The sequence below is a fragment of the Limulus polyphemus genome, unplaced genomic scaffold (assembly GCF_000517525.1).
Source record: "Limulus polyphemus unplaced genomic scaffold, Limulus_polyphemus-2.1.2 Scaffold6, whole genome shotgun sequence".
Lineage (NCBI taxonomy): Eukaryota > Metazoa > Arthropoda > Merostomata > Xiphosura > Limulidae > Limulus > Limulus polyphemus.
In genome coordinates, this window is record NW_013665616.1 from 1,865,688 (window position 1) to 1,878,236 (window position 12,549).

At 33.3% G+C, this 12,549-nt stretch overlaps 1 protein-coding gene across 1 annotated transcript in view; it reads right to left on the reverse strand.

The window, feature by feature from the left end:
- The window catches only part of LOC106475285 (carbonic anhydrase-related protein 10-like), a 145,010-nt gene that overhangs the window by 106,471 nt on the left and 25,990 nt on the right, over window positions 1-12,549 (reverse strand). Inside the window, exon 2 of the mRNA XM_022380953.1 lies at window positions 12,078-12,125. Coding sequence (XP_022236661.1) covers window positions 12,078-12,125 — 48 coding nt within the window. The remainder of the gene's footprint in view (window positions 1-12,077; window positions 12,126-12,549) is intronic.

Here is a 12,549-nt window from a genome sequence, read left to right on the forward strand (position 1 = left end):
CACTATTCGTTGGTAAAAGAGTAGCCCAAGAGTTGGCGGTGGGTGGTGATGACTAGCTACCTTCCCTCTAGTCTTACACTGCTAAATTAGGGACGGCTAGCGCAGATAGCCCTCGTGTAGCTTTGCGCGAAATTCAAAACAAAAAACAAACAAACAAACTGATTTACTACCTTAAGCTTCTAATATTCTTAAAATAACTAAAAGCGCATCTCTACTAAATGTCTTTTTTAAATATCCAGCGTTTCGAGAAGCTATCACCTCCTATCATCAGAGGTGCACTAATGCAGTATTACACGACTTAGATAAGATAGGCCACATGATAAATTACCTCATAGGTCGCGTCAACAACTAAAACCGTTTAGAAAAGTGTGTGTGTGTGTAAATCGATACCCTGATGACGGCTCAAGATTGTTTTTGTAAATAATTACTCATGTTTCAAGAAATAACTTTTCGAATATTGACATCTTTAAAGAAAATGGAGATATCCTGAAAATTAATATCATGTAGCTCATTATGAATTTGTCCTGCTAACGCCGAAACGAGCTGTATGACTAGCCTTAATGCTCTTTTATGATCATTTTGTCAAGTTTTTAAAGATTTGAATGTTTGATCTATATACACAATTTCACGACTGTCAGGTATGTAGGAGCCAGGATTATTTTATAGTAGGTGTCAGTGACTTGTTGGCGATAAATCTGAACAATAAAAGGACAGCATACAATCCACTTGTTTTAAAATAATATATTCAAAATAAGTGAAACGTATATACTAAAATTATTTACACTGTAGGATATCACAGTTGTATCTAAAATTCCAAATAATTCTCTTTTTTTATCAAAAGTCCACACAAATTGGTTCAGTTATTTTAGAACTCAACTGACAAGACGAATTATTTTTCTCTACTGTGTTTCATACTATACAATCTGCGATAAGTTCTCGTACGTTACCCCGTGAGTTACCACAGTTATATGTAGAAATTAAAATAATTGTCTCCTTTTCGTCAAAGTCGACAAAGGCGGGTTCAATTACTTTAGAACACCCTTTTACAAGCTAAATCATTCTCCTTTATCTCTAGTATTACAATATCACTGTGAAACTCACTTCAACTATTGCTCGTTACAGCTAAACTAACAATCATGCAGTCTAACTTCATTTTCACTACCTTAACTTTTCCTGACTTAACTTGCATTCACTAGGTGGCCTGAGGCCTAGAACTTTCTATAAACTACGAGACGTTATGATGTAACAATACTCACTTAAGATAAAGATACAGATATTAGATCACTAAATGAGCTAAATAATAATTCTTACACTAAACAATCTTATATATTCAACAACAATTAACACAAGGAATACAGCAGACAACATTCTTTGGACAATATTTAGGAATTTCATTTGTAGGGCGATATAAAATATGTTTGAAGCCTTAACGGGTTTATGGACTTATTGGAAATTAAGTTTACGGAACGTATGGCTAAGAAGTTCTGAAACATCTTTCTCAAAAGGAAACACAATATCAGGGTATTTTAATTATTAAAATTAGAATAATTTTAATTGATTATCTAAGTGAGATTTTTAGATTTAGATTTATTTACAAACGAAAGAGAATATCTATTCTTAAACAAACTTTTTTTAGTAATTCTTGGTCTACGGCGTCTTTTTTCAAAATATTGACTACAAAAACTTTATGATTTTTGTGGTGTTGCGATTGAAATTGTAAGTATCTATCAGAATGTGTGGGTTTCCGGTTAAAATCGGCCATTGTTAGTACGAGTAATATTAATACCAAGAAAAGTTAAACTATTTCAATTTTTTCCTCCAATGGCTTGTTTGTTTGTTTGTTTGAAATTAAGCACAAAGCTACACAATGGGCTATCTGTGCTCTGCCCACCACGGGTATCGAAACCCGGATTCTAGCGCTGTAAGTCCGCAGACATATCGCTGTGCCACTGGGGGGGGGGGGGCTCCTCCATTGGATACTGAAAATGGGGATTAATGTCGTTCAAGGGATAATGGAAATCTGCAATATGTGATTCCAGAGACACTACAAAAATATCGTCAACGTATTGTTTCCATGCTAGGTGGTTTTGTGTTAGCTATCTGCTCAACAGCTTCCGTCATTGAACTGGCAAGAAATTTCGTCCTTGGAATGATATCCTCTTAGATATTCATATGGAATATTCAAACTATCGGTTCATTATAAAATTTCTCACCTATTAACTAGCTTAAATGTACATATTTGCATATAATAGGAAAATTTAGTTAATGGTAGTTGTTCTTTCTCTCATTCTTGCCCGGAAATCATTATACACCTTTTTTTTATTTGATTGTTCTAAAGTCTAAACCACGAACACCATGAAAATAAACTGCTGGATACTCCATGAATATATTATAAATATTACTCATGGAACTATACTTCTGAGATACATTAAGCATGAATGTAATGACTTCATACGTAAAGTTTTAATCTTTTCAAAATTTGTAATGTTCCAAAGTAAACATCAAAATAAATTAGCTTCTTTACCAGTATATAAGGATTGAGCAGTATATCGTTGTTTCAAGTAAAAAATTATTCAATTTGTAGTGGGAAAAGTAAGGAGAAAAAATGAGTAAGCAGCTATGCCTGTTATGTATGTTGTTGTTTCTTTCCTACATTTTTATGCCTCTACGTTTTGAAGACATCAGAATGAACATTTATACATACGGATATAAGGACTTTGGCTGAATACCTGATAATGATTTATGTTTCTAAACTCTAGTTGGTTAACGTGCCGGACTGTGGATCTAAGGATCCGTGGATTAAATCTCGTTACTACACACACACACAAAATCGCATTCTGCATTTTGAGGATGTGAGGGCGTTAAAAGAACGACAGTCAAATCACACTATTCGATTAGAATATCCCAAGAGTTGGTATTTGATGTTGTTGATTAGCTGCCTTTCCTATAGTTTATCAGTCCAAACTTAGGGCCGGCTAGCGCAGATAGCCCTTGTTTAGCTTTGCGCAAGTATCCAAACTGATCATGTTGGTATATCAGCTATTCATTAAATGTTAAGTATCTGTTTTACTTAAAATACAATGTCAAACACTAGTTATTACAAGTTGGCTATCTCGGGCAACAATCGTTGAATAAAAGTGAAAGTTATAAAACGCTAGAAGAGAGATAGCGCAAGGCTTTCTGGAACCTGCTTTTGAAACATTACGACACATTTTGATACCACGGGGTTTGCTGGTTGTCTGATTGACATTTTATTCGGACTAAAAATGTCCGGTAAAATGGCTGTTATTATAAAAAAATTTCGAGCTTCTATATCAATAACACTGAACGTAATTCTACCGCTGGAGTTGGTCGGCTCATTCACACGTTTGTTGAAAAACTGTTCAACTTTGCTTCAGATGATCCTTTACACATGACATTTCATAGTAAACTGTCAATCACACGTATTCAATTACCACACGAATGTGCCAATTAGCACATCAGACTTGAATATATATAAATGTAGAACCTATAGCTTTGAAAGGAGATAAAAAATATGGTTTAAAGATTGAAGAAACACTTACGGAAATCAGGTTGTGAAATTGGCTTGAGTAGTTTTATTTCTTTTTCAATTAAATACTGTAAAATGCTACACATTGAAGTGTGTGTACATTTTGCCTCTTGAAGAAAAGTAGGTTCTAATAATAAAATTAATAAGTGAAGTTGAGGGATGCTCTTGATATTTTCAAATTCGTAATTAAAATCCATGAAGATCACTAGGAAATTACAAGCTCATTGCGAAAGAATGCAACTCAATTAAACTCTTGTTAGACTTGAAATGCACAAAAGTACTGAAATATAAATATATATAACCAATGAGAAAGAAAAACCTAAATGTTTTTAAATTTAAGTAAAAAATAGGGCCAAAGCCAAAACTTCTCAAATGAAGTGATCTTAATCTGCTTGTCTTCATTTTGTAGTGAAAACAAAATTGAAAGCAAAATATTCTAGTTGTAGTACGCGAATTTAAAGTTTTTTTCCTGAAGTCGAGCCATCTGCAAAGGAAGTCATTCAATTTAGAAAAGTAAGAAAATCTGGCATATATATATATATATAAGTAATGTAATAAAAGAGAATTGAAAATATATTGTAGAGTTCTATACGTCAAAGGGGAAACAAGTGTCTGGCACCCATTACTAAGATACAAATAGCAGCAGTAACTTATATCATTTATAATTGGGCATACAAAGATTACATTCAACAAAACATTAGCAAATATAATGTTTGGTTGTATGATAATTAATTGTATGAAAAAGAGCCAGAGTGAGATTGGATTTTAATGAAAGCAATATTTCTTTTTTACGTTGATCTATGTAGCCATACAAATTGCAAATATCATGTCTTTCGTTTTGTTTTACTTACAATCTGATCTTGCAACAGCCGTGTAACACGCTTATCTTCAACAAGGACTTAAAGGCCGTGAGGTTTTCTATATTATTATTTATTGATATTTTTACGCATCTGAGTTTAAAGTTGCTTCCACCAATTTCGATGTTACTTTCTCTTCAGAATGAGACTATATATAGATATATGTAAAGTTGAGTACGTTATATTATAACGATTTTGGAGCCTAACAACATCGTTATATTCTATTTTGCCACATCTGATCATGCTCTATCTGACGACCATACATCTTGACAATAGCCCTGCAACGCAGTTTCCATTGCAAAAGGCTCCATTGTAGGGCTAATATGTCTAAAGCAAAATACTCTTCCCTACTTTCCATGATCAATATCCTGTATGAATACGACAGTTTCCCAATGCCCGTTTCAACAGTTCAACCGCACAGAAATCATAGAAACTGCGTCCGGTGACTTGGCTGACCAGTATGACTTCGTTTAGAATAGCGCATGGATATCCTTTTCATTCTCCAGCTTTATGACATATGTGACTGTTGAATATATATGTTGGGAAAGCAGTAACAAAAATCCTTCTGATTATATTGTGTTCTGTTGCCTGGGGCACGCGGACGGCTTTTGCCATTGATCTTTGTGATCGTGAATTCGCATCTGTTACAAGACACCGCTTTCATTACCACAACTGGGGTACGACTTGTTGAAGGTCTCTTTCTGGATGGTCCTGGTACCACAAGTTGGTATATATATATTTTTTTGTTTTCCAATGCCATTAAGTACAAAGGACATCCTCGACTTAGAATCTCTGGTCTGAACACATCTTTATGATCCGAGTGTATGAATATTTTGCACAGGGTTGTTACATACCCTTCCCAAAAGCGATCAGTCTTCAGTGAAATCACAGTACCTACGAAATGTTTTAATGTTGTTCTGATACATTCTGCTCCACTGTGATTTTATATAGGCGTTGGTTGTCAAATGACTTTCTGATCTGCATATTCAAATTCATTTTAATATAATATACTCAACCTTCTGTATATAACTGTTCTTTCCGGGTAAACTGGTGTGTGTTTTGTAACCATTTTTCGGGAAATGAATAATTACGTTTTAAAGCACTGATGCCTAGGGCACATTTTTATTCGGCTTTACAATTATATTCTGAAACACAACCGAAATGCAAAGGTATACACTACTCAGAGGTTTTAAAGAACAAGTATTGGTGAGGTAGTGAACCCAAAACATAATTAATATGATTGTTATGTTGCAGCATTATACGTAAAATTGATATTAAACTGTTTCTAAGACCATAGAGGCGTGTATAGCTGAGCAAATATTCTATTTACTATATCTTCTTGTCAATCATATGTAGGAATATGATAGTGGTATTACTTTCAACGCTATAACTGATGCTTTGAAAGTTGACAATTAATTAGAATTATAAGAAGTTCAATACTATTAACAGTGAAAACATTTCACCGTACCCAAAACATGCAAGCAAAATGCATTCTGTTTCACTGGAAGAGACTGAGAAGTTTAGGAAACGCCATTTCACTTTCTTTCTTTAATTAAAGGAAATGACAGGGACGATGAAGTAATTAATTCGAAAGGTCTTATTTTAATATATGGTATCTTTTTTTTAATCACTAAACTTCTGTAGTTGCCACATTTTGTGGCACGTATAAATAATTTATGTGTGTATTTAACATTTGTAACAAAATGTAATAAATTGGTTTGGAATGACATTCATAAATGTTTCAGAAGTAATGCTTCTCTACAGTACACGTTTATCCTTGAAAGCTATAATTAAGATTTGTAAACAGTGCTGTAAACTTTTCTATTTGGAGTTTGAATAAATAAAAAATTTGACTAATAACGTATAGCTATGCTATTAATCTTGATAATTCACACCAACTATTTTTAATTGCTTAGGTTAGATTCCAGTAAAAAATACAATGAAAATAAAAAGATAAACGCACCACTACTATAACCAAGTTTGTGATAGATACATATAGTGTACGTTTCTAAGTGAATATAAACATGTTTGCGCGTATGAATTATATAACCTCATTTTGAATATAGTGCAAAGATAAGGCAATCCAAAACTGATTTTCCCAAAAAACCTAGGGCAAATTTGGAGAAGCTATTCCTACGTGACCCTCCCCCATGGGCCTATGTTAAACATATCTACGTTGTTCAAAAGTATAGAGTTAAGGAAGAGGTCAGCAATACGAAAATAAAAATCCAACTAGGTTTAATATTTCACTACAAACGCATGCATAGAACTGATTGGGTAATACCAAACGATTAAGAATTAGTCTGGATTTTTAAGTGGTTAAGAAGACAACGGAAAAACAAGGAAAATCTACATAAAGTTCAGGGAATAATTTAAAATATAAAGAAAATACAAGAACTAGATCAGTTTAATTAATTTTCTATATGCTACAATATAAATGTATCAGTGTAGTAATTAAAATTTGGAGCATTTTCGACTAAAGATTAACTTGAATACTGCAAAAGCGCTACCTATTGAAATAAAATTTTATTCTTGCACTCGTGCCTCTTTATTTTGTTATATCACTTACACGAACAAGTGGACTTTAACACAGATAATAGTATGAAAATACTTATGAAACAATGAACAAAATGGGTAGAAAATGCAGCCAACCAGACAATGCGACTATAAAAGTATAGGCAAGCATACTATTCCCAGCAGTAACATGGTGAATACACTCATGCTTCCCAGGAAAAAACGTTCACAAGGCAAACGTGTAAAAATTAAAGTTTTGGCTGGTAAAAGCTATTCCATGCAATATATTAAAGCGAAGTTTCATGTTTCATTAGGAGTGTTATTCATGGAAACTCTGAAGAAGAACGTGAAACTAGTACTGTGTGTAATATTAGGTGTCGAGTTAGAGAGTCCATATTCTTCACAACTGATGTTAAATACCTCAGGGTATGCTTTTTATGTGATGCAAGTTTTATGAAATTTTACCTCGAAAACAGTAAGATACACATTAGCAACAAGTAGCCTCAGTGGATATGCTTAAAAACCAATGGTTAGGAAAGATATGTGCTTATCAGACTTCAAACAATAGGATTAATAAAGCTGGAGAAGGTTGCTCTTTGCAGATAAATCAAAATTCAAATTGTTTGGTCAGAATCAATGATAGTTTGCTGAGTTACAGGGAGCTGAACGGTAGCAGGTCACCGTACAAAATCTAAAGTGAATCATGCTGGAGGGAAAATATAAATGTCTGCTGTATCTCAGCCAATAGTGTTGGAGATCTACACAAAATTTATGGCACCTGACTGCTGAAAAAAAACAACAACAGATTCTTGTCATTCATGTTATTCCTACAGGAACAAAGCCTGTTAGCTAGGGATTCATCTCTCAGTAAAACAGTGACCCCAAGCATGCAGAAATTGTAGTGAAACGATAAATGGAAAGAAAAAGTTGATGGAACATTGCAACCATCGTTTGGCCTGTAGAAAGTCTCGATATGAATATCATTAAAGCAGCTATATAACAACTGAGAATGTCAAACGACAACCACACAACTTGTTTAAATTTTGAGGAGTAAATATAGGACATTTGGAACAATATTTCACCATGTTAAAATTATGATAGCCTAAAAACAACTTCTGTTACTGTGTCCTATAAAAGCAAATACAAAATACTAGTTCAATGCATAATTTATTAGCTTTCTTTTGTATTTTCTGTAATAATGTATTCAGTACTTAATTTCTACAAAGAATACCTGATTTTTGTTGACGGATTGTGGGATTTTAAATTTTGGAAGATAACAGTCTAAACGTTACTGAGTTTACTACTTATGACGGGGCTAGAGAACAGTATTGTAGTTGGCTACTTCAGCAAAATATCAAGTCACAATGCAACCGAGACGCCCCCACTGTTACAGTGGTATTTCGGCGGACTTACAATTCTAAAAACCGGGTTTAGATACCGGTGGTGGGCAGACCACAAATAGTCCATTGTGTAGCTTTGTGTTTAACTTCAAACAACAAACAACCGAGGTAATCTTTAAATTGATTATAGTGTTTCCAACTTCAGATTAAAGATATAAAAAAAGGTTCCGAATCTTAAATCCGGAGAGATCTGGCAGAAACTAAACACAGAATGTACTGTGCTAATAATGGATTCGTTACTTAGTTGAACTTAGCCAGTGTTTGTGACTCCTGTATGTGTATCACCTGTGCGTTTCCATAACTATTTCTGATACTTTATATATAAATACCGAGTAGCAGTATTTCCTTTTCATCGGTGATCTTAAATTTAAAGCAATCAGCAAACAAAATAAAAACGACTAGCTTCTCACAAATAAGATAGGTAATTAAAAACTGAAACATAATGAAAGTAGTATCTGTATAATTAAGATCTAGAAAAGGAGGTTTACTGTCTATCAGACTTAAGCTCTATTCTTACATTTCCACATGCGGAATTGAAATAAAAGTTGCAAGCTTACAACATATTACATGTAAACCACTTCATCTTTTTTCAACCCATTATAGGAAGTTATTTTCTCTTAATGAAATGTATTAAATATAAAGCATAATTATTTTCTAAACCAGATAGAAATAATAAATGTTGCTGAATAAGTTTCCAAAATCAGAGGTGACGGGTAAATCTTGTCTCGTGAGGTTGATATTCTAGACCCATCAATGGCCAAACAAATGGTTTAGTTTGGTTGTTGTTAAGCGCAAAGCTACACAATAGGCTATCTGTGCTCCGCCCATCAGTGGTATCAAAACCCGATTTTTAGCATTGTAAACCTGCAGACTTACAATTCAGCCATTGAAGAGCCTAGGTAAATCTATAAGCCCTTTCAATTTCTAAAATCCAATTTATATCACTTTAATACTTGTTTAAAGTGACTGGTGAAGGGCTTCTACCCTAAACGTTGCAAATAATAATAAAGCTTTTGTTATAGACGTGTATTTTACCGATTTTTGAACACATTTTTTCATTATTTTCCATGTTTTGCGGTCTTTAGTACTGTGTGTTTTTATAATAATAAAAGATCGTGTCTGTGTGTGACCGCCATAGCTCCAAGAGGAAAGAACCTAGAAACCTGAAATTTTGCACAGATATTAAGTGGACCCTAAGGGTACACCTGAGTATTATTACTTATCCACGCGCGTGCGCGAGCGCATCTTTTTGTGAGGTAAGCACGCGAAGAAACACATGGAAAAGAATAAGTGTCCGCCATAGCTCCAAAAGCAAAAAACCTAGAAACATGAAATTTTGCACCCATACTAAGTGGACCCTGAGGGTGCGCACCTAGGTATTATTACTTACCTTATTAACATGCGTGCGCATCTTTTTAATGAAGCAAGCTAGCGAAAAACCACATAGAAAAGAAGTGGATCCTTATATAAAAACTTCTAATATATAGAAAAGATAGTGGGTTTTGGTAACAGTGCATTCCAACAATGGATTTTATGTCATGTTGCTTAGCAACAAAAGTATATAGGTTATACTTGTATGCTAAAATGGGTTCAAGACCTCCACTCCCTAGTGGCACAGCGATAAGTCTGTGTGTATGTAACACTAAAAACAGGGTTTCGATACTCGTAGTGGGCCCTGCATAGATAGCCCAGTTTATAGGTTTGTATTTAATTACAAACAAACAGTGGCATTCTCTATTCTATTTGCTGGTGTGTGGCAAAAATATGCGATTGTATTGACTCAGAAATAATTAAAACTATTAAAATATTACTGTAAGCATTTACAATAACATTGTATCTTATAACTGCTATTGCACTTTAAATCTAGTCACTTTATGTCACTTATACATTTCCTGCACATTTCCTTCTGTATATATATGAAAATATCTAATGTATAATTGCGCACAATGTAAGCGAGTGTTTTCGTAAAGTGGGACCCGCTTCTTTTATGTTTCTTTTAACAATATTTTGTTTTTGTTCTTCTATAAATTGTGGATTATGTAAACGCTGTTAAACATAAAACCTTTTCCCTGGAATGTCTCCTGCTTTTAAACTGTAATCTCGTGTAAGCGTCTTTTAGCCATTATTCTTTGATACATTGTAACAGCCACCGTGTAGTCCTGTGGAAAATATGTGCTGCGGGAAAACGGATGAACATATGAAGAAAATAGTCACTTGTGGTGGAACGCGCAATGATCATTTTATGTAAACAGACTGTGCGCATCAGCCTTCATCCGTTAGTCTTAATCTCTGGAAACGATGTTTTGTGGTGAGTGGTGACTAAAAAGGTAATCAGACCACGTGACTTACGTCGTAAAGGAGAAACAGGTTTTATATTCTTAAGCAACGAACTACTTTGATTTTACAAAAATTTGCATAAGCAATTTTTTACCTCGCTTTAGGCCTTCATTCTTATAATAGTCTTCGAACATGAAATTTGTTGTTTCATAGAACTCTAATACTACACCATATATCCAAAACTTCAGTCTTCGATAGGGACTTCTATAGCCACATAATATTTTAATCGATCACATACTGATTGCGTGACCATAAATTGTTCTTCAAAGTCATCTTTTCTTTCTCGGCGGATTTTAGTCTCCCTTGCAATTTCTTACCTGATCTTCTGCTACCTCACTTAATATAAGGAGTGTATTTTGTGTCATAAATGTCGAGATTAGAGTGCAGAACAAAATATAATTATAGCATCTACATAAAACTCAGATACATGTTTTTCCAAGAAAACGTTAATGACAAGACATGGAAATCTATATCCAACAAGTAGAAAAGATACACAGGACAAACAAGTAAAATCAGGACATAATTTAGAACTGTAAAATGTATTCTGGTAAGACTTACACTGTACTATAACGTCACATATGCATATAATAAAATTAAGTATTTAAGTTAGCAGCAGACGCTTTATAATAAATTATTTTATGTTAACACAATTACGCAACAACTTAAACACATTATAACTTATTCCATCTTTAAATACTTGCTTTGATATGATATCTCATAGTTACTTTATGAGTAACACATTTAATATAAACTTACAGTTGTGTTGTTCTCCAAATGGTATTTAGATGTTAATTAAGCTGTTAATCGTGCATGCATATTATGAAGTTGTTTTTGATTGTATATATTCACGTGGTTATAGAACTGAATACTTGTTTATTCGATTATTTGATTAGCCGATGTAAGTCAGTTTCTCTACTATGGTAATGAACTCAAGTAAGTAAATTCTAGCTTTATTTCATTATAGTGTAATATTTTATAACCTTATTATCTAATGTTTTTATTATGCTGTTGGGGCAGGTTTTTTTTTCAATTTTGAGACTAAAATGCTAATTTCAAGAGATATGGTTCTTCTTTTTTACGTTTCAGCTGTTTTCACTCTTTATATTTTTTCTTATATTTTGTTAAAACCTATCGTTTTCCATAGTTGGCTGCACATCTTGGCTGAGGGTTTAGCTGGAGGACTGTGCTCTCAAAAAGTAACGTATCAAAGCTAGATTATTACAATCAAAAGATAATCGTTATAACAAATTTCGGTTGGGTTTAAATATTAACTTCTCTGATAAGGTTAAAGGCACTGCTCCATCTACAAGTTTATTATTAAAAACAATTTTGTGTAATGATTTTGTGTGTTTGTATGAAAAAAAAAGAATATGTTTTGATAATTTTTATCAAAAATAAAACAAAAATTTTCAGTCAAACCTGAAATTCCATCGTAAGTCCACCAATCTTCCCAGTTCGATAAAGCACCTGGAACAAAAAGTAAGTTCGATATTATGTAGACTGATACAGAAATATATCATACTAACTTCTATACTATAATGCACATGTATATGAGATAGTATGGTAGTAGGGCGGACTGTCTTTGTAAATGAATTGGATTTTCTTGTCATAGAAATGTTTGATCTTCGTGATATATTTTATTCTTTAGCTAAATCTATCTATAAGTTATTTCAATATGGTCAGTTAGTATTTACGAATTAGCATAAGCCCACATCTAATATTATTACTAACACTTTACTTCTTCTTTCTGTTGAGTTTTTAAATAAATGTTCGTACAATGTTGAGTTAAAAAATCAGGTTGTGGTTGTACTTTCGAAACTATTATGACCTAGAAGAAACTAGGTTCAGACGAAATGTGGAAGAGACAATCATTTTACAAATTATTTCTTTT